This window comes from Catharus ustulatus, chromosome 5 (genome assembly GCF_009819885.2).
Source record: "Catharus ustulatus isolate bCatUst1 chromosome 5, bCatUst1.pri.v2, whole genome shotgun sequence".
NCBI lineage: Eukaryota > Metazoa > Chordata > Aves > Passeriformes > Turdidae > Catharus > Catharus ustulatus.
This window is the reverse complement of record NC_046225.1, coordinates 70,162,001-70,182,787: the sequence shown is the minus strand read 5'-3', so window position 1 is coordinate 70,182,787 and position 20,787 is coordinate 70,162,001. Positions and strand designations below refer to the sequence as shown.

At 42.2% G+C, this 20,787-nt stretch overlaps 2 protein-coding genes across 9 annotated transcripts in view; one reads left to right on the top strand and one right to left on the bottom strand.

The window, feature by feature from the left end:
* The window catches only part of CTBP1 (C-terminal binding protein 1), a 233,319-nt gene extending 218,641 nt beyond the window's left edge, over positions 1-14,678 (bottom strand). Inside the window, exon 1 of one of the 3 annotated variants that reach the window (XM_033059940.1) lies at positions 14,625-14,678. The gene's annotated coding sequence lies outside the window, so the exon portion shown is untranslated. Of the gene's footprint in view, positions 1-10,420; positions 10,647-14,624 lie in introns of those variants that run through there. The other 2 variants (XM_033059941.2, XM_033059939.2) reach the window with 2 other exon arrangements.
* Positions 14,679-15,350: 672 nt separating this feature from the next.
* MAEA (macrophage erythroblast attacher, E3 ubiquitin ligase) overlaps positions 15,351-20,787 on the top strand; it is a 48,949-nt gene continuing 43,512 nt past the window's right edge. Inside the window, exon 1 of one of the 6 annotated variants that reach the window (XM_033060342.1) lies at positions 15,351-15,410. Coding sequence is in view for 2 of the 6 variants with exons in the window: in XM_033060346.2 (XP_032916237.1) it covers positions 15,489-15,557 (69 nt within the window). In the remaining 4 variants the exon portion in view is untranslated. The other 5 variants (XM_033060345.2, XM_033060346.2, XM_033060339.2 and 2 more) reach the window with 5 other exon arrangements.

Here is a 20,787-nt window from a genome sequence, read left to right as displayed (position 1 = left end):
GTGTACCTCTGCCTAAGGTGCATGCCCAAAACCAACCATCTTCCTAAAATTTATCTAGAATTAGAACTAAATGGAACAGCTGTTTAAATGTTTTAGAGTCACCTACGAGCCTTATCCACCCAAATACAGGTAGAGGAGGGAACAAATTCTCTTTCTCCTGAGCTCAAACACTTAAAGCACAAAATTGCTTAATAATGCAAATATCACAGCACAATTCTTAACCTGATTCTCAAGGATGCACAAGCCCACAATGAAGGTGCCACACTTTGAAACAGAGAGAACTGAACACTGAGAGCACTCCTCTTTTGGTTTTTGTGCTTTCACATATGAAGTATATGATAGAGTTAACAAAGCTACTTGTGTTCAGTCTTCCTTCTATCACATCACCACTCATCCTCTCCAGTCCCAAATGAAGAATACAAAACAAAAAAGTTTGGGTCAACTCCAATTTTTTCAACACCTAATTGTGACACATTTGTTATAACATCTCATATTACATGACTGTGTCTAAAATGGTTTATGACATTATTGATCTTGTAATACATGCATCTGCAAACAGCCTACATCAGGAATTCTTTCTGTGCTTAGAAAAACACAGAAAAACCCTGTGATATACAATACTTCGAGTCTGGAAAGCAAAAATAAGCAAATACAAATGATTAGTAGTTTATTTCAAATCTTGCAATAGCAAAACCCCAGTCAAAAAGAACAGTAAAATGGAATCATGCCTACTTTGACAAACAGCAGCCACAAAAATAAGGTGGCAATTTCACACTCCCTCTTGCACTGTAATCTAAGTGACTCTATCATATCCTCCCCAGGTAAGGGATTTACAAGGTATCAAAGCACCATCACTAATAAGGGCAAAGCAATGCAAAAAATGAATAGGGAAGGCTTCTCACTGAGGAGAGGATGTGGGCTGCATCACCTCTTGCCATTTGAATGCATGATTTTATTTCCAGGCTCAGTGAATTTTCTGCTCTGCTTGAATAGATGGCAATCCATCCCCACACCACACAGAAAGGAGAAGATGAAGACTGTAAATTTTACAGTTTGAGCACTAAGTGCAGTTGGTGAAAAGATCCCAGGTATTTTCTCTAGAAAAGAGAAAAGGTCATATATAGATCATCAGGTGAATACAGAACTTACTGCTGCTCAGGAGAAGAAAAATCCATTGCAGCTTCCACTTTGAGCAGGATACAGAGACACTGATGAGTCTGAGGCTTCTTTCTTATCAGTATGACAAAAAGAATGGTGGATATTTTTGAGACCACCATCTATTACCACCTTACCTGCAACCTCTTAGTCCCTCAGAGCCCACACAAGCCTTTCACCACAACCAGCTCAGCACATCACTGCCATTTTACTGTTTGTTCAAGTGTCACCACCATTCATCAGCATCACAGGTCAGGTTTGCAGAGAACTTTCTGTTCACTCTCACAGTTCTTTAACTACTGCTTCAGTGAATCCATCCTGTTTCATGCTCTGACAGACTCCTCAGGATACACTTTTTTCCCCCCCAGTACTGACATAGTGTCCAATGGAAAACTGGTCTTTAACTTGGTTTAAGAAGGCACTATAACCAGGCTGGGTAGAGTAATCTGTCACAGAGTTCTACCACACTTTTCTGAAAACAAAAAACTTTCCAGACCCTTTTTTTTTTTGATTGTACCAGGATCTCTGAAAAGTCAAACAATGGAAGCTTTTGGCTTGTCAATTCAAATTTCAGATTCTTGTTGGATCTGGGTTTTGCAATTGGAAACATGACAAATTCTTTTCCCACACAAGAACTGCAGCAGGAATTCCCCTGGTGTTTGTTCAGCATAACCTTCCCAATTACTTCAGAGTCAGTGTTGAAGAGGGAAACCTCCTCACAGAGTGTGCTTTGGGACATGCGACTGCCAATTGCTGAGGATGTTTGTCTTGGACAATGCAAAATACTTTTGGTTGAATGTCATGTTATTTATTTTAGTAGCATAACTAAACAGAGTGTTTGTTTGTTCTGCTGACAAGCTGCACCCATAAAGCTTAAGAGATGCACTGCATTTGACAAGAAAATACTGCTGGAAACCACCTTCTTTGATACATCACTGTTTTGTTAAAAGCCCATATAGACACATTTTGTATAGACACCAATTCCATTACTCATAATGGTTTTATGAAAGAACAATATTCCTCCTTAGAGAATCAGCACACACATAATAAAAGACAATTTCTTTTTTACTGCATAGTGGTAGCTAATGTGCCAGTATTTTATTCATTTAAAATTTGAACTGAATTTAGTTTTAATTTAATCTCGAGTTAACTGTCCCATCCAGAGGTATGTATCAATGCTGAACAACTAAAAAAAATATAATGATGAATTACAATCTGCTGCCTTATCTTACTTTTTATGAGACCCATTTTTACTGCCAGTCTTGACATCTATGTGAACACCAATTTGAAAAAATACTGAACTGCACTGCAAACTGTGTAAAACTTTCATGGCACTGAAACCAATACACAGGATTATTTTAACAAGTAGCTGGGCATAACATCATTTCTAAATGAAAAATTTACTGCAGCCTCCCAAGTTGATGAAATATGTAACATTTTTGCTATCAAAGTGCAGCAAGTCAAATCTGGAACTCTACAAATACCTCTTAAAATTCACATTTAAATGATCTGATCCTTTTAATACCTAGTGTTTACATCACACTTTTTATTTCAAGGCTCTAAAGCACATGCAAAGACTGACAATAACAAAAAAAGCTAGTTTAAGAGAAAAACACTGGATAGTTTCCTTACTGCAAGCAAGGTGCTCAGGATGATGAGGCAAATTAGTATCTGCACTTCATATTTTTAGCCATTTTGCAGTTAATAGGTTTCTTCAGATGTTTTTACTGCATAGTCAATGGTTACTATTTGCAACAATAGTGACTGTCATTTTTAATTAGCACTGGGTAACAGCCTACTAACATAAAAGACTTTCTATAGGTTACAATAAATAACCAGGGGCTTACAAAAAGCCCTCAGAGCAGCTTCAGGTATACTCTGGTTTCCTGGACTACAACACACACATGCAATAATTTCCTTCTAAACTATACCAGCTTGGTCACTGCAACCTATGACCAATTTTATACCAATTACAAATTTAGGAAAGAAGACTGAAACCACAGTGAGCTCACTCTAGAAATTACCTCTAAAAAAAGCCCAATATGAATCTTAGTGATAAGAAAGATCATAGAATCATTCAATATCCCAAGCTAGAAGAGACCCACAAAGATCATCTGAGTGCAATATTGGATGGTAAATGGCAACATGTTTTAGCAATCACAATTTAAAGCCAAGTGATTAATTAAGACAACACCTTTCAGGATAGAAAGTCATCCCAATCTGAGAGTAACAGCTGAGACTCTACACAAAAGCCCTCACTTTTTAATACACAAACCTATTAAATGTATCACAAAGGAGAGGTACAAACTTCAATAAAGAGTTGGAAAACTGTCACTAGGTATTAAAAAAGTTACTGTTCCAGGTACAGACCCACTTCTTATCCAACATTTATTTCCAATTATGACATTGTCAATTCCCTGTAAATAGCATTATGGAAATGGATGTCAACCAGAGAAGTGGCTCCCAAAATACACATCAGAAATGCATAGCATGGTGCCCTGCACATTTCAGCCTTACCTTCCAATTGTCAGAATGTCATCATCTTTTCTCAAAACACTAGAAAATATTTTGTACTCTATGTCCTTTCATATAATTTGAGGTACTCCAGCTGACAATACTCTGACTCATCAATATTATGCAGACGGAAATTGCCCACAAAATCAAAGCGCTGGGACAGAAAAGAGCTGGCAAGGAGTTGTTTATTGAGGCAGAAGCAATCATAAACACACTGAGGAACTTCCCAGACTATACTCATAATTCTCACTAGAACATGCTGCCCATAGGTTAGGAGAAGGGTCAGTTCAGCATTTTATCCTGCAGACCTCTACAGAAAACACCCTCTTACGTCTCCAGGCTTGTTAATAGACTGAACCTCTCTCCCAAGAGGGATCTGAGCAACCACAATTTACAAACCAACTCAAGACCAGAATCTTGTGCCTTTCCTTACCCAATTCTGAAATTGCTCCAGCTAGAAACATATCCAAAGGAACAGAAAATCTTACTGGCATTTCCAAGAAACTTGTTAGTAGCAGGCAGAGAAACTGCCAATGGGCTCTAAATCAGAAAAAGAAAGTTATGTATATGCATTTAGAACACATTACTGCAAGACAAAATACTATCAATCAACTACAAACACTGAAAGAAACAACACAGACCAGAGGTGAAGATGCAGTCAAATACAGAACAAAATCAAATGTGAGCATACAAAACTAAAAAATGACATTAAAGACTGCTGGAAATATCTGCCATACTTATCAATGCATCTACTAGCTTTGGTGTGAAATGCTAATTTGTAACTTGAAACTATCTATTCCTTCAACTTGTGCACTCCACTGATAACTTCTGGTCCTCTCTAGGTTTATACTGCTGCCACAGACACAGCAGGAGCAGGCAATCCTTTCTGCACAAGCTTTTAGCATTTCCACAGGGTTAGGTTCTCCCTTAATTAGGTGGGCAGAGATGCTCAAATTAAAAGCAATGTGACGTAGATTTAATTAAGTCTCATTCAAATTAAGCAGCAGTAAGGTGCAGAAACTTTGACACATAGCCAGGATGCAAGTGTGTTGATTTTGATACAGTCTTATAAGGATCAGAAAAGTTACATTTTTAATGGCTCCAACAGGGATGAACACACCTTGTTTTTGACATCTTAACCAGTCTAACAACAAAGGGCTAAAAGTAATACACTCTATCCCAAACAGATTAAACTATTTTATCTGCTTAAATTTTAAGATCCAACAGAAATCTTTACCTTCTTCAACCTGACTTGCCAGGAGGTAAAAATCTGCAAAATCCATTTCCTGTCCCACAGTCATAGAGTAAAATGGGAAATGGCAATTGTTTCTCTAGAGAATCCTTCCCACATACTTTGACCTTAAAAGTAAACAGGATCTTTTCTTTCATTTCTGTGCCAACATTTGAGGAAACACATCAACCTGTGCACAACAATGTAAATGCAACATCTCTTTTCCTGCTTCTCACAGTCTGAACTCCACTGGTCACCTCTCAACTCACCTTGAATGATATCCTGGACTTTTTTTTGTTTCTATTTGTACTAGAGGGCCTGAGGAATGATATACTAACTGCATTAGATCAAATTCACATCACTTATGTGATCTGCCAGAAGAAGTCAGAATGACTATCATTCCCTGATACCACTCCCTCACTGCAGAGATGAAGGATGAAAGAACAGAAGATCTTAGAAGTTGTCATTTAAAGAATATATTATTCTAAGTATTTTTAAGTGTAGCATTTTTTATCTCTACTTGTCTGTCACAGCTCAGCATAAACAAAGTACCAGAAAAGATACACACACATTTTACAGTTCAAAAGAAGATATGAGAAAATGTCACACCATACTCTTTCTGGAGGCATATCAGTAAGCAAAGCAGGGAATTTATGAAAGATCTACAAAAAACAAAAAGGCATGCAAAAGCTCTCAAACCATCATTATCTCCTTGCAAAACCCTGGGAATATATTCTAGTTCACACAGGAATTACCAGATCACAACATTTTCCCAGGTTAACTTTCCTCTACAAAACCCAAACACAGACACCTGAGAAAGGTAGAGAAATATTTCAAGAATACAACATAAATTAGAATGATTTCCACAGAAACACCACCTGATCTTTACTGTTCTAAAGGAAAACTGTCATGTAGTTGCTGCTCTGAGATTTACCAAGATAATGAATGACATAATTTACAAGACAAATCATACACTCAGTTTCTCAAATCTGCAAGAATCCTTCTCCACGCACACACTTCTTACTGAGAAATATAAACAGAAGCTGTTTGGATACAAAAGCTTTTCTTTATTCTATTTTTTATGTGCTAAGACATATTCCAGGCACTCTATACTCAGAAAATACCACTGTATGAACAAATTTTACAAATTAAGCCATATTATCTTGTCCTCCAGATGAAGCAAAAGATTCCTTTCAAATGGAATACTGTTGGGAAAATTGATTTTTAACATTAGAGTTCTCTTTTAGAATAAAACCTTGTCTTTAACACAGAAAATTAAAAGTATATTTTTAAAAGCGTTAGGGACTATTCTAATTATATCAAAAAACCTCCCCAAACCACAGCAAGTGATCATTTTCACTAACAAAACACTGACTCTGCTGTCTACAAAGATAAAGATATAAGTAGATAACTGAAGCAGGGTCACACATGAAGGAAACTGTGAAAACTTAAGGTGCAATTTGTACTTCAAACTATGATTTCCTAAATTTTGTCATCAAGTTTTATATGTAAATGTTCTTCTGATTAAACTGATCAGACTTGGCAAGTCACAAATGATAAGCCTTACTGTGACCTGTGATGAATAACTTGTACAGGCTGACAGTCTACTTGAATTCTTTCTATATTGGCTCACAATTTTCAGCATGAAACTACCCACATGTACTCTATACTGCACCTGAAACCAATTTACACAACTTCATCCAAGTGCAAATGGAGCAAGAATCATCTCTCAAATACCTGAGAGCACTTCAGACTTCACATCCCAATGGAGAATTTCCATGGCAGTTCTCAAAAGGAACAAGGTAAATACTGCAATGTTTAGAGTGCTGAAAACCCTTATTCCCTCCAGCAGACACAGTGATTTCTCAGAATTACTCAGCTCTTTGAGGCTGAGCACAAACAGCCATTTGCATGGGACTTCTCAGTCTTGCAATCTACAGATTTATTTGGGAAGACCAGAGGTTCTCCAATATTAATGTGAATAGACTCACTGGGGAAATGGAGGTTGGTTGGGGATTTTTTCCAGCATCCTAAGATGCTGCTAAAACTACACTTTTGGCTGGATCCCAACACAACATCTGAACAATTCTATAAAGGCCCATCTTTTGTTCAAGATCTAAACCAGGCAGTTATAATCTGTCAATATTCACTCTCAAGGTACTAACCAGCCAGCTGATAATCAGCTACAAAACCCCCACATTGGTCATAAGTGTCTGAAAAAGCTTCATCAGCACTAACTCTGAATTTTTTTCTGTAAACATTTTATTATCTAATCATCAGTATTTAAATTCTTTTTAATGTTTTAGGACTTTTGATGCAAGTATGCCAGCATCAACCATGTGTGCTGCTGTAAGATAAATTCTGCCTATCTCAAAATTTCATCAGTAGATATTGAAGGAATTACCATTACACCTGTTTTGTAGATGGAAAACAGAAAGGTGAATTGACCTGCCCTAAACCAATAGCAAAGAAAGAAAAACACTGTTTCTTCCAATTCCACTATTCCTATCTGTTAGGTTACACAGCATCCAGTGCCTGAAATATCAGGTAGACTGCTCTTAAATACAATACATCCTAATAAGAGGATGATAAAACAATTTCAAAGCACACTGAAAAGGAAATTAATTGTTACACATCAATAGCTACATCTGAGTTTTGCTCTAGATATGGAAGCTTTCTGCTTCAATCTAAAATAGCAATCTCTATATAAATTAAAATTTTCCTCTGAAATAATAATCCATTATTAATGCAATAACAATGTACCATTGCATAAATGTCAAGTCCAACATGAAGAAAAAAAGCTAAATATTGTCCACTGATAGCAGCAATTCAATTACTTTTCTTCCTCTTCTTCCTTATTAGTGCAGAATACAATCAGTGAACTTTTAATACCTTTGAAGAAATAACAATTTAAAAATAATAAAGAAATCAATAAAATATGTTGATAATTCCCATTGTGAAAACAATTTGTAACAAAGGTGAATTTCACTGTTGTTGGGTCTATTTTTTATGATTTGGCCCCAAGTCCAGCAGCCTACATTCCATCCATGGGTTTAACCCAGAGTATTGCACAGTGCCATGAGCCCAGTCTCTGAACAGGTACCTGATCACACCCTCTTAGAGCAGCTGATAAAGGAAACTGTGGGATTGTGACCCACAAAAAGCTCAAAGTGTTTCCTACCAAATCCACAAACACCTTAAAACTCATAACACCATGTGTCTAGGCTATGCTCAACTACCATTTCCCCTGCAAACTTCTCATAAAACAAGTGTTTTACAGCCTCAGTGAGGGAAGGGAGGAGGGGAAACCCAAAACTTTACAGTATTCTATTAAAGATGTGTAAAATGCATTGCCAAAACCCCAACACACTTTAGCATCTATTACTAGAAAGCTGAACACCCCTCATGTCCTCCAGATGTTTCTGCACTCTCATAGCAAATGTACTTTTCACTATTACAAGGAAATGGTCTCTCTATGCTGGAAATTGAACCTGACCTCTCCCCTTTCTGTTTCCTAAGCTTTCAAATCACTAATCACTAATTAGCATCTCTGGTGGCTCTCTCAGAACACCAGTTTTATGTGCAAGCATGGCAATCCTTTCCCATAGCCCTTGGAGCTGATCAGCATAATCTGAAGTTCTTCCCTGAGAAGCTCAGGATAACACTGAAGCCTCTCAACTCAAGGAAAATCAGAAACATGGTCCAAGTCTCTCTGGCTGCAGTCCAAACTCCCCCAATATTTACCAGCTAGAACACTTAGCTCTGATTTTATTTCCTACTTCCTATGACCACCATTTTTGAAGTTTAAAAAAATCCTAAACACATATCATACCCATGCTTAAAAATAGGAATGCAAAGCAATCCAAGTAAATCAATATTGCTTCATTCTGCAAAACCCTAAAATTAATTCATTCAGAATAGCAGACTTTACCTGATTTTATGCTGTCATTTGGTAATGTGAAAATCTATGCTGGGTTCTTCTTTTGTTTTGTTGGAGTAGGAGGATTATTTTAATATGGAGAGGATTGATTTTGTTCCTGTATGCATGAGCTGCTGTTGATATTCCCAACCAGAAAGACTCCTTTCTAGAATTATCATCAATATATATTACCAGAGAGTGTTTACTTCCACCCTGCCTCTCTTTTAAAAGCCTCCACAGTGTTAATTCCCAGAGCAAGGCTACAGGTCTCCTACTCAAAATTTCTCTTTAGATTTTCTAATCCTTTTCTCCTTAATCTCCATTATACGAAAAGAAATCCACATATGCATGGTCTGTGAGAAGCTAAGTAACTTTACCTCTCACCATAGTTACCACATCTGATTTAACCACTGGTTCTGGACATTGAATCATTGTCCTTTAAGATTTCAGATTTTATTTCTGTATGCCTCGATACATTCATCAAGCATAAAATTCTACAAGCAGACTGATTTTAATATCCTTAGTAGACAATTACGTTTCCATTTATGCGACTGTAAGATAACACAGCATCCACCGCTGCTGTTTCTGCACCGTGCACTGCTGTGTGCCAGGATCTCAGAAGCAAAAAGGTTGAAATGTGTTACTATGACCGCTACTGACAAGGTTTTCTGTCTAATCCAGTTCTATGAATGATTCTGAAACAACGTTACATTCAGATTTTCATTAGCCTGCTCAACTATTCTGTTAGACTTTTTTGTTTCTCATGGTAACCAATATTATTTGACTTAAGAGAAGCTGTTCAAATATTTAAAGGCACTCCGAGATGGCAGGAGTTTTTCTAGGAGCATACATGTTGTGTCACAGATATTCCTTTCCTTGTTCTTTTGGATTCCTCCCCCACTTCTCTCCCCCTTTCAAAAACAGTGGCAAACAAATGGGAATCTCGACCTGCCACACTGCACCGGGAACGTGCTCGCTTCATCTGTTTATGTAAATATTCAAGTTACAATGGGCACATTTCGAAACCACAAGCTCGGTAGGTAAAACAGATGCTTCTTACGTTCCTTCCCAGGCACTGAATGCCTCTGCCAGAATCGCCAGGCGCAACGCAAGAACTCAACTATAAACATCTGCAACACCTCTCTGTTTTGTTAACATTCTTTCACACGTTTCCTTGCTAACTCCAAAAAGGCTCGACGGTGTAAAAAAAAAAAAAAATTAAAAAATAAAAAGAGAGAGAGATGAGGAAAAAAAAAAACCAACAAAACCAACAACAAACACTGAAATTGGAAACATCTGCGAGATAGCTACGGAAAACGGAATGAAACATGAATAAACAAAAACATGGCGAAAGTGGCCTGAGGTTGTTACACTGTCAGATCATTTTTCCAAGCCCAACATCAAGGCTTTTGTTACAAGCAAAGCGGTCATTTGCATGGAGAACCAACAGGGTTTCTTCTCCTTCGGCAGACACACACACACACACAGCTCGGAGCCCCCCGCGCAAACACCGCGGCCGAACGCCCCGGCCCCGCCGAGCCCCCGCTCCGCACCCCGAGCCCCGCAGCCGCGATTTCGGCACACAAAAACACCACACCAACCTTTGGAGCGCTGCCCCAGCCGGAGTTCCCTCTCTTCCCTCTCTCCGTTCTGCTGTTGCTGACAAGATCAGGCTGAGATTAACAAGTCCATGCTACTCTGCCAACCTCGCTCCTCCGGCGGCTGCACGCACGCAGGGGGCTCGCAATAATAGCAAACTTTCGGAAAGTTAAAAATGGAATGGGTTGAAGGAATGTAAAGCACAATGGCAGGGAAGCAGAAAACACTGCCTGGACAATTATTGCAGCAGCACGCAGGGCACTGCTCTGTAGTCAAGGCTGTGTCAGCACTTTCTTTCTAAACCCCCCCATTTTCAGGGGGCTGTGACACAGAAAGGGGAAAGGAAAAAAAAGGAAAAAGAAAAAATGCTTATGGTCAAAAATATTGCAGGTAAACCCCCTTCCCTTGGTATTTTAAATCACCCATTTAGACCATTCAGAAAGTTACAGGACTCTGTGCACTTGGTCAGGCAGTTCCACATGCCTTTTTTTATGCAAATACAAGTCCTTTTTTTTAAAGTGAGGTTTCACAAGAATTTGACCTACATTGTGAATGCCCCCCCGCCCCCTTTCTTTCAATAAAAGCAATATAAAACATACCTTAACATCGAAACCCAGTTTTCATAAACATGGGACAATTTCTAAAAAAGTTCTACACACATTGCCTGAAAGATAGCAGACTGGTACCAGATATATGAAAATGCTCCCACAGCCAATCCAGCATAGCCTCCACTGAGGTCTCAACCCCAATTCATTATGGTAACTTGGAACCCAAACTGCTGAGGGCATCTGCATTTTCCCCGGATAAGGGAAGGGTCCTTATAATCATGTTAAAATAAGGAAACAAGGCATTTGATCTGTATTTACTACTTTACAACTACACTCTAAACTGTGGCACATCAGGGCAATCGCTGCTGCTGTTGATAATGGTGAAGTTTTGGTCGTGGGGGCTTTTTCTTTGGGTTTTTTCTCTTGGCAGTTTTCTCTCAGCTACAGAATTAAAACTTCGCCAGCCTTCTTACACAAGCCAGATACTTTAAGACACTTTTCAGTTATGTTTAAAGTTACAATAACAAAATGAAGAAAAAAACTCCAAACTCTGAACTACACAGTCATATTACTACTTTCTTTTAAAGTAAAAATACACCTTTATTGTAAAGGCTGCACAGCAGCCTAAGCCTGCTGGGCAAGAAAACCAAAGCATAAGTCTTGACTGATATGGAATAGCCAAGACAACATGGAGAATACATTATAATGGACAATGCCACCACACCCACCTGCTCGGAGGAAGAAAACTCTACTGAACAGTGGGACAGCCTGTGAACCACACAGACCTTCACACTCCTGCCTTAGGCCAGTCTGCTCTGCAAATACAAGACATGATGGTGACACACCCACTCACTTCTGCCACCTGGCACTGGGGTTGTAATGGCCACAGAGAGGGAAGAGAAGCAAGTGTGGTAAAATCTCAATCCAGTTTTCTTCAGAAAGCAGAGTGCTGAGGATTCTGCTCTACCAAATAACACACGGAGTGTTTATGTTCTTGAAAGACACATAATTTTCATGCAGTGTTTAATGGCAGACAGATGTTTTTCTCTGATCATTAATCTGGAGCAAAGCAGAAGGCTACTGGAAACAAATGAGTGAAGTTCTCCTAAAGGTTTGGAGTATTCTGTGCACAGTGCTTATGTTAAACTAATTGCTAATTCACATTAACAAGATACTGAATGAGGACAAACATTAACACGTTGTGATTCAACTGGACAATACCAAGAAATACAAAATGGAAACTGATTTCTCATCTTCCTTTTATGACACAAGGGACAAGACAAAAATAAAGAAGATACAGTACTAAACTTCTTAGTAGATCCGACTCCATACTTCCTATTCAAGAATAAAGTGGTAGGATTTATAAGAATGCTAAAAGCAAAGGTATATAGGCAATTAAACTAAATTTAATTCAATTAAGACTTGGCTTTATAAGTTTGTATGGTAGGTTAAGCAGAAGACATATATTAACCTAATATTAAAGAAAAAGGTACAACCTTTGTATATTAATAACCATACCCAGGAGTAACAATAGCCATAAATATTTTGTTTAATTTAGCAGGAAACTACAGATTTTAACAACTTCCAAAGATCATTAGCTTACTTCTCATCCCCACATTTATCACACCAGCATTTACACTATAAATCAACAGCTGCAGCCTAGAGCTGAAAACATGCCAGGAATATGCATAGGTTGTATCAATATTTGCACATGGAGCCTTGAACGTAAATTAGTTGACACTCAACACTTCAAGCTTCCTCCCTGAAGTTGCAATATTTAAAGGTTAAAGATTAGACATGCTCCCTCTTGTGTTAAACTAAGAATACACGAATACATGCTGTTTTCTCTGACATGATGGTTGCTTGGCCATCTGTTCCATTAAGCAACCCCTTTAGCTCTGGCTACTAATGTCTGACAAAGATTCGCCAACAACCCCCCAGTTTAAAGACAGATACAGTTTGAGCACATAACCTGTATCCATGTTATATTAAATTAGCTCCTGTATTATCAGAAAGGACCATTAGGAGATTACACAGAAACAAAACCTGTTGCAAATAGATGTCTTGGACAAATACACACATGACTTGAACAATTACATGGCAAGTCACCTTCTTCAGTCCCTATGAGCATCACAGAGTTAAGGTATGCCAGGTTCAAACTGCTCAGTACCATTAATCATGGGGAATACTGAAGAGCAAATTTCCTTCTAAATATTAGCTTACAGGATATTTAAGACAGACAGGAAGAACAGGAATATTTTACAATGCCACATAATTACGTTTGCAGATACAGCAACAATTGAGCAAAGTTTTCGATCCTCCACCCAGGCAGCTCAGAGTGAACCATTCCCTGCACAGAACCTTAATGGAGTCAAAATCCCCCTTATAAAAATCCTCTTGCAGGATCTGGTCCCAAGATCGTGTCTAGACACGAATGCTAATCCCAGGTGTAACTAACACAAAGGTTTTTACTAACACACTTCTCAAACAAAGGTTTTGCACCTGGTGTGGGCTTGGTAAATTATGTTGAGACATACATTTGCTGCTTATGGTCAGCACAAGACTGAATGCCAGGGCAGCTGTGAGTAAATATCAGTAAATAGTTCAGAGTTGAGAGCTGAAGAGAATCTAACACTCTAACACCTCTAACATGACTTCCCACATTCTTTTTTATTTAGCCCCATCCCTTTGTGGTGGACAGATACTTTCAGTGCAATGAGGTCTAAGCACACGGGAAATAATGCCATCAAATATTCTAAAAAACATATTGCTCTTTCAAACCATTAAAGTTAAATACGTTCACTCCTCCTGGAAGTATTGGTGTTTATTTTCCCACAGAATTCCGCAAACCAGTAAAAACATAACCATGATGTTTAGAGAGCAAAAAACCATCACAGTTATTGACAGATTCAGCTTTTGGGGTCTCTTGAAAGCCTCAAACTCCAGCAGCACACTGCTTGAAGCACATATGCTGCCAGTGCATCAAGAAACTAAACTTTTGACACCGACTTCAGCAGCAGAATGAAGTTTGTATTTCCTGCACGTACAGGTCCTACGGGCACATTTCCCTTCTGCTGCAAGCTTGGAATGATGCAGGTCTGTCCCAGAGCCCCGGGTCACGGCGAGAGCCGAACATCCACACACTGCCCTCTACGCACTACCCAGAAAGCAGCTCTTACATTAGGTTTGACGCTCCAAGAGTGGTTTTATTCCCTCGCACACACAAGTAGGAACTCTGCAGGATCACGTCCCTTTTTTTTTTTTGTTTTTTTGTTTTTTAATGGAAACACTCACGTACGTCCGGCAGAGGAATTACTGCTCGCTTAAACCGGTGCTTGTCACCTTACAGGGACCGGCCAGAGGTCAGCGGGTCACCAAAGCCTCTGAGCGCAGCCATGGAGATCCAGGGCTGGCCGGGGATCCCGGCGGGAGCCCGCGCCCGGCAGCGGCCGGAGCAGCCCCAGCTCCGCACCTGTAGCGCCCGGCGGCACCGCGGGCGGCAGCTCCGCGCCCCGGCGCGGCGGGACCCATGAACGGACCCCCAGAGACCCCGGCGGCCGAACGGAGCCACCCCCCCCTCCCCACACAGTCCCCCGCGGGGCGGGCGGGACCGGCCCGGCTGCGGCGGGAGCTGCGCCCGCCCCACGCCTCCGCTCACCGGGGAAACTCGGCGCCGGCCCGGGGAGCCGAGGGCAGGGGGCTGCCGCCGTCTCCGCTATTTAAACCTCTTCCCGCCGTCTCCGCCTCACTGGCTCGCACTCGCTCCCTCCGCCCCGCGGAACTCAGGGGGGGCGGCCCCGCCCCTCCCGATGTACACACAGCCACACGCCGCCCGCCGCCCCGCCCGCCCGCGCCAGGCGCGCCTCCTATTGGTTCAACAGCCTGCCCGTCAATGTGAGAGGCTACAGCATTGGCTGGCTGCGCTGTCCATCACAGCGCGCCCCGCCCCACGCCCCGCCCCTCATCTTCCCGGACACCTCGGGGGTGTTAAAACGGCCGTTTGAAGTCGCCAGCAAAATTTACTTTTAGGCCCCGCCCACTGAGCCCCAGAGCACGTTCTGATTCGGCCATAGGAAATCGCTCTCTGCCTCCACTGAGTGGCTGGGTGTCCATAACCCCCAAATCCCGCCTATCCCGATGCCGTAATCCCATTTGATTTGTCCGCGCGTGCAGGTGGCCCCGCCCATTCCCACACCACTGCCCATTCAGGCGCGGCTCCCCGAGCTCTGGGGCGGTGCCAGCACTCACGGCAGGGGAACGTGAGGAAGGGAGCCGCTCATTGGCCGGCGCGCCGTCGCTCTCCCTCCGTCTCCGCCCCCGCGGAGCGAACCAAGCCGCGGCGGCGCGGGGTGGCGGGGGGGAGTGCGCGGTGTTGGTTCGGCCCGTGTCCATGAGGGCCGGGGCGGGGCGCGCGCCGTTTCCCGGCATGCCGCGCGCGCCGTAGGTAGCTCCCGCCGGGACGCGCTGGGAAGGAGGGCGGGAGGGAAAGGAGGGAGGGGGGGAGGCCGGTGCCCGATCCAAGATGGCGGTGCAGGAATCAGCCGCTCAGCTCTCAATGACTCTGAAGGTGCAGGAGTACCCCACTCTCAAGGTGGGTGCCGGGCCGTCCCCGGCGCGGGGGGAGCGCGTTAACGCCCTCAGCGTCCCGCCCGATCAGCGCTGAGGGGGAGGCTTTTCCCCCCCGTTCTCCCCGCCCCGGGAGCCCCGGGGCTGTGGGATGGACGTGGGGAGCGATTCCTATCGCGTCGTTCCCGCCTGTCCCCGTTTTTCCTCCGCTTGACATCTCGGCTGGTGCCGCTCCGTTGCTGTTCTTCCCATCCCCCTTCGCCGAGGGAGAGGAACGTGCCTGGAATATGCGGCGCTTCCCTGGTGTCTCCGTGCCCTGAGGGGACGGGGGAGGCCCCCGGGCCAAGCTGGGGACACAAAAAGAGCTGGAAAGGAGCTGGGACAGAAGCGAGGTCCTTGTGGTCGCGGGGCGGTGTGAGGGGAGGAGGGGCTGGGACGGAGCCGGGCTGGGGGAGAGGGGCTGGGGCGTGTGAGTGGAACGTACTCCCTCAGGAACACCGAGGGCTGCCTGAAGTGCTCATCCCAGATGATTATCTGGATCTACGTGGCGTTGTTAGGAGATGTGTTAAAGGGGAGGGAGTGGAGGTGGCAGTATAATATGGTTCCCTGGCTGCTTGGTCCCCCGAAGATGGAGATGAGCTTAAAATATAAAAAGGGACAGACGTGCTGGAGGGCTGTGGAGGCGAATAAGCAAAATGCAGTTTGGTAAAAGCTGCTCCTTAAGATACTGGGTCTGCCTGCAGGATGGAGGTCTCCCAAGGCTGCATAGGTGGTGTTGGGCTTTAACCAGGTGTTGTGAGGCAGGTGAAGGACTCGGTGATGACCTTAACGTTCAGTGCCTCCGAGAACTGTTGAACTGCAAGGATGATGCTCACAGGAATCAACGGGAACCTTTGTTTGAAGTCTCCTGTTTTATATACAGGAGGTCTCTCACATAAATAGCAGCAACTGTGGAAGGGACCTGGGCGAAGGATCGCTATTGCAAAATGCTTATTTAAACATCTCTTGTGTCAGCATATCCGCATTTTACCGTCTATAGAAGATATTTATGTGAAGTCAAGTTTGTTGTGCTGAGATCATGCTGTGCCTTTACATGCCGAGCATTGTGTGCTCTTTGCAGTGTTGGTTCTGCAGGCTCTCCGGCCGTGTTCTTCCCGTGCATTGTGTGCTCTTTGCAGTGTTGGTTATGCAGGCTCTCTGGCCATGTTCTTGTGTATGTCCTGCTCCCTTCTGCTCGGGTCCCGAGAAGCAGGACAGTGTTGATTCCTATTTTACATGGGAAGGTTCCTCTCTGTCACCAGAAGTACTTTCAACCTGACAGCATCAGGCTTAAATTTTAAAATAGCTGTAAAGAGCTCTCTAGCACTTTCCGTAGCCAGAACAATGTGAAGGCATTTGATGTTAAGAGCATCGTTTTAAGACTTCGTTTTAGGTGTATTCCAGTTGTTACCTCAGCTTTGGTTGCTGCATTCCTGAAAAATTACTGGCAGTGAGGATCAGCGAGTTTTTTGTTTTTGTGCTTATGACTTAAGATGGATTGTCAAGGTGCCAGCCATTTAAAAGGTAGAGAATATTTTGGACTAATTCTTGTATTTCCCCAAGCATTCTTTTTCCCTAAAATATCTCAACAAAAATATACATAACAGAATGGAATGTTGTTTGTAAAGTTGGCTAAATAGTAAGTGGGTGAAAACACCCTTGCACTGCAACTCTTAATTTTCAAATAAAGGTGATGTTTATTGACTCTTCCCAGCAGCCATTCAACTTCTGGGTTGTTCCTGTAATCTTTAACAACATTTTTCATTGTTTAAAAAAACCTGCCAGAACAGTGTCTGCTCAAATCTTCTGAATGTGTCCTCTGAAATGTTCTTAGCTGTGAGTCATATATCAAAACATTTTAGTGGAGGTGAAAAAGCAGCACAGAGAAATCAACACTAAGGCTAAAGTCTACTAAAGTAAGTTGATATGAAATCTCATTCTGATCTTTAGGAGTCAGGTGCCTACAAGTTTCTGTGGGACTGAGACTCTGAATTTTTATTTCCATTATTTGTAAAACTAACGTGTATCGCTTTAAATATTTTTTTTTTTATTTTGTTCACCAACACAGTAGCTCATATATTTCTCTTGGAGCTCTGGACACTGGTGATTTTCCCTTATGTGAGTAAAAGATTACATACTTGTATTTATATCCTTCCTGTTTCCTCCCTCTAGCTTCCTCATGCCAGCATCACTAGATAATAGTTGTGTAATAGTTCTACATTTACAGCATGTTCCACAGAGCGCTTTTCATGTGAAGGAGTGCTTCAAACTGCAGAGGGAAATCCCTGTTCCATAGCTAAATTGTGGTTGCTGCTGGAGTGGAAATACTTCAGCCATTCTTCAGCAGTTCAGCTCAAGGGAAGTAAATAGAGTTCTTCAGCTGAATCCAGAGAAGCTCTTTAGGTGTGCAAAATAATTCTTGACTATTCCCCTCCTGCCCCCTCCAGTCTCTTCTCAAGGACAAGAAGGTTGTCAGCTATTCTTCCACCAAACTGCTGTGGAATTTTTTTTTAATCCTATTGATGGGGAATTCAGCTGGTCTCAGATGAGAGCATGTCAGATGAAAGCTAACAATTTGAAAATTAATGAATGCGAGCATTGTTATCATAGTTCTTTGCTGAAACTAATAAACAAGTGATGACAGGAAGCTGGATAATTCACCCATATCTTTAGAAGAATGAATAATTATTGAACTGATAGCAAACTGTATAGGCTAAGACCCCAGAAGTGGAAGATGGAAGATCCAAAAGCAGGAACAATCACTTTTGAAAATATTTTGGGCTGTTTGTTGGCAAGTAGTTTTGGGTTAGCTGGTCTGCTACTGCTTTAGAAAAAAGTTGATCAACAGGAGAGTTGTAGAAACACAGGATATGTCAGTGCCTTCTCAGAGCTACTGTTTGGTTTTTGTTGACAGCTCTATTAGGGAAAATACTGGCAACAGATTTAATAAGATCCTAATTTCTCATGGAAATCCAAATTGTTGGATTGTTACAAAGAAACGTGTAGGAGACTGAGATTATATGAAGTGCACATCATTTCTGTTCTGAGTCCACAGAATAGCTGAGGTTAGAAGGGACCTCCAGTCCAGTAACCTGCCCTCCAAGCAGGGTCAGCTGGGGCAGGTTGCTCAGCACCATGGTCACAGCACCACTGTTCTCAAGTATCCCCCCAGATGGAAACTCCAGCCTCTCTTGATAGACCTATTCCAGTGTTTGACTGCTGTTGTGGTACTGAAAGAAAGTAATCTTTTGTTGGCAAGAAGTGTTCTGTATTTCAGTTTGTGTCCATTGCCTTTTGTACTTCTGTGGGGCGCTGCTGAGAGGAGTCTGGCTCCATCTTCTTTGTTGTCCCATGGGGTTTTCATACACCTTGACAAGGCTTCCCCTGAGCCTTCTCTGGGTTGCACAGTCCCAGCTCTCTCAGCCCTTCTTCCCATGTCAGATTCTCCAGTCTGTTAGTGATCTCTGTGGCCTTCTCTGTACTCATTGCATTATGTCCGTGTTTTTGTTGTACTGGAGAGCCAAAACTCCACATGGCACTTTGGATGGGTTTGAGTTCTAGTTAGAGTAGAGGGAAAGGATCACCTTCCTTGACCTCCTGGCAGTGTTTTTCCTAGCACAACCTGGGGTGCTGTTGGGAGCCTTTGCTGCAGGGGCACATTGCTGTCATGGGCAACTTGTCCAGCAGGACCCCAGGCTCTGTTCTGCAAAGCTGCTTCCCACGTTGATGGTCTCCAGTATGTCCTGGTATAAAGGGTTGTTTTTTCTCAAGTGTGAGACTTCACATTTCCCTTTGTTGAATTTTTAGGTTCTTATTTGCCCATTTCTCCAGCCTGGTGAGATCCTAGGAATGGCAGCACAGCCCAGCACAGCCTCCTGGCATGTTAACAGCTCCTCCCAGTTTCATATCTGCAGACTGGGCAGGTGCACTCTGACCCATCATCCAGGTCACTAATGGAGCTGTCACGTAGTTCACATCAACTTTTTTATCCAGCAAGTCAGAAGAAGTGCAAGATTATTTTTTTGCATAACTGGTTGCAGTACTTTGTTTTTTCCCCATGTTTATAAGCTTTAAGTTGGTTTTGAACCTAATTTTAAGAGTCAAGAGTACTTTTGACAAAACTTTGAACAGGTAAAAGCAAGCAAAAGTTGTTCAGTGACAGTGATTCAAGCAGAACTTAAGATGGAAGTAACAACTTGTAACAGTTCACTGTCTGTACATCAATGTAAAAAAGTAAATATCATGATAGAATGGTTTGAGTTGGAAGGGACATTAAAGATCATCTTGTTCCAATCCTGCCAGGGTCAGGGCTGCCTTCCACTAGACCAAGTTGCTCAAAGGCTTATCCAGCCTGGCCTTGAACACTCCCAAGGAGGAGCCATCCACAGCTTTCTGTGCCTGTTTCAGTGTTTTGCCATCCTCACAATAAAACAATTTCTTCCTCATATCTAATCTAAACCTGCCCTCTTTTAGTTTGAAACCATTCCCACTTCTCTTGTCACTACCTGCTCTTGAAAAAAGTTCCATTCCAGCTCTCTTGTAGGCCCATTTTTAGATTATCCAAGTGCTTTTCAGACAGAAGGTTGGCAAAATAAGCTAAGCCTGGATGTTGGTAACAGCTCTGCACTAACTCATCATGAACACTTATCTCATACTAAATCCATCTTCAACCTGGGTGCTCTGACTCACCAAGTGTGTTCCATGTCCATGCCGAGCGTTCCTGCACTGCTGAATAATGCACTTCCTGTTTTGACACATCGTGTGTGTGTGTGTGAGCAAAGTGTGACATCTTTGCTGCTGCTGTTGTTTTCCTGCACTAGGCTCTGTTCTAAAAAACACTGTTTTAAGAAAAAGGTAACACTGTGGAGCTCTGTCAGAAGTTGAATGTTGTAAAGTAGATGGAGAAATTGGCTCCTGTTGGTCTCTTTTCCACCCCTGCCCACTCACTATAAAATACATTTTGAAGTGATTAATGAAGGAAGAAAACACAGTAAAGGGCAGTAACAGTGTGGTCATGAGCTAGAGCTGGTGCTTGGCTATGAGTACCCTATTGTGCCTGTAGGAAAATACTTGAAGAAAGGTTTTCTCAAACATCTTACAGATCATCTCCTGTTAGTATCCTCATAGTGAACATGCACCTGATGTTGCAATTCCAGGTTGCACCATACTTGATTTGTAGTGTTTTCACAAGACAGTGGCCTGTGATTTTGTGAGTT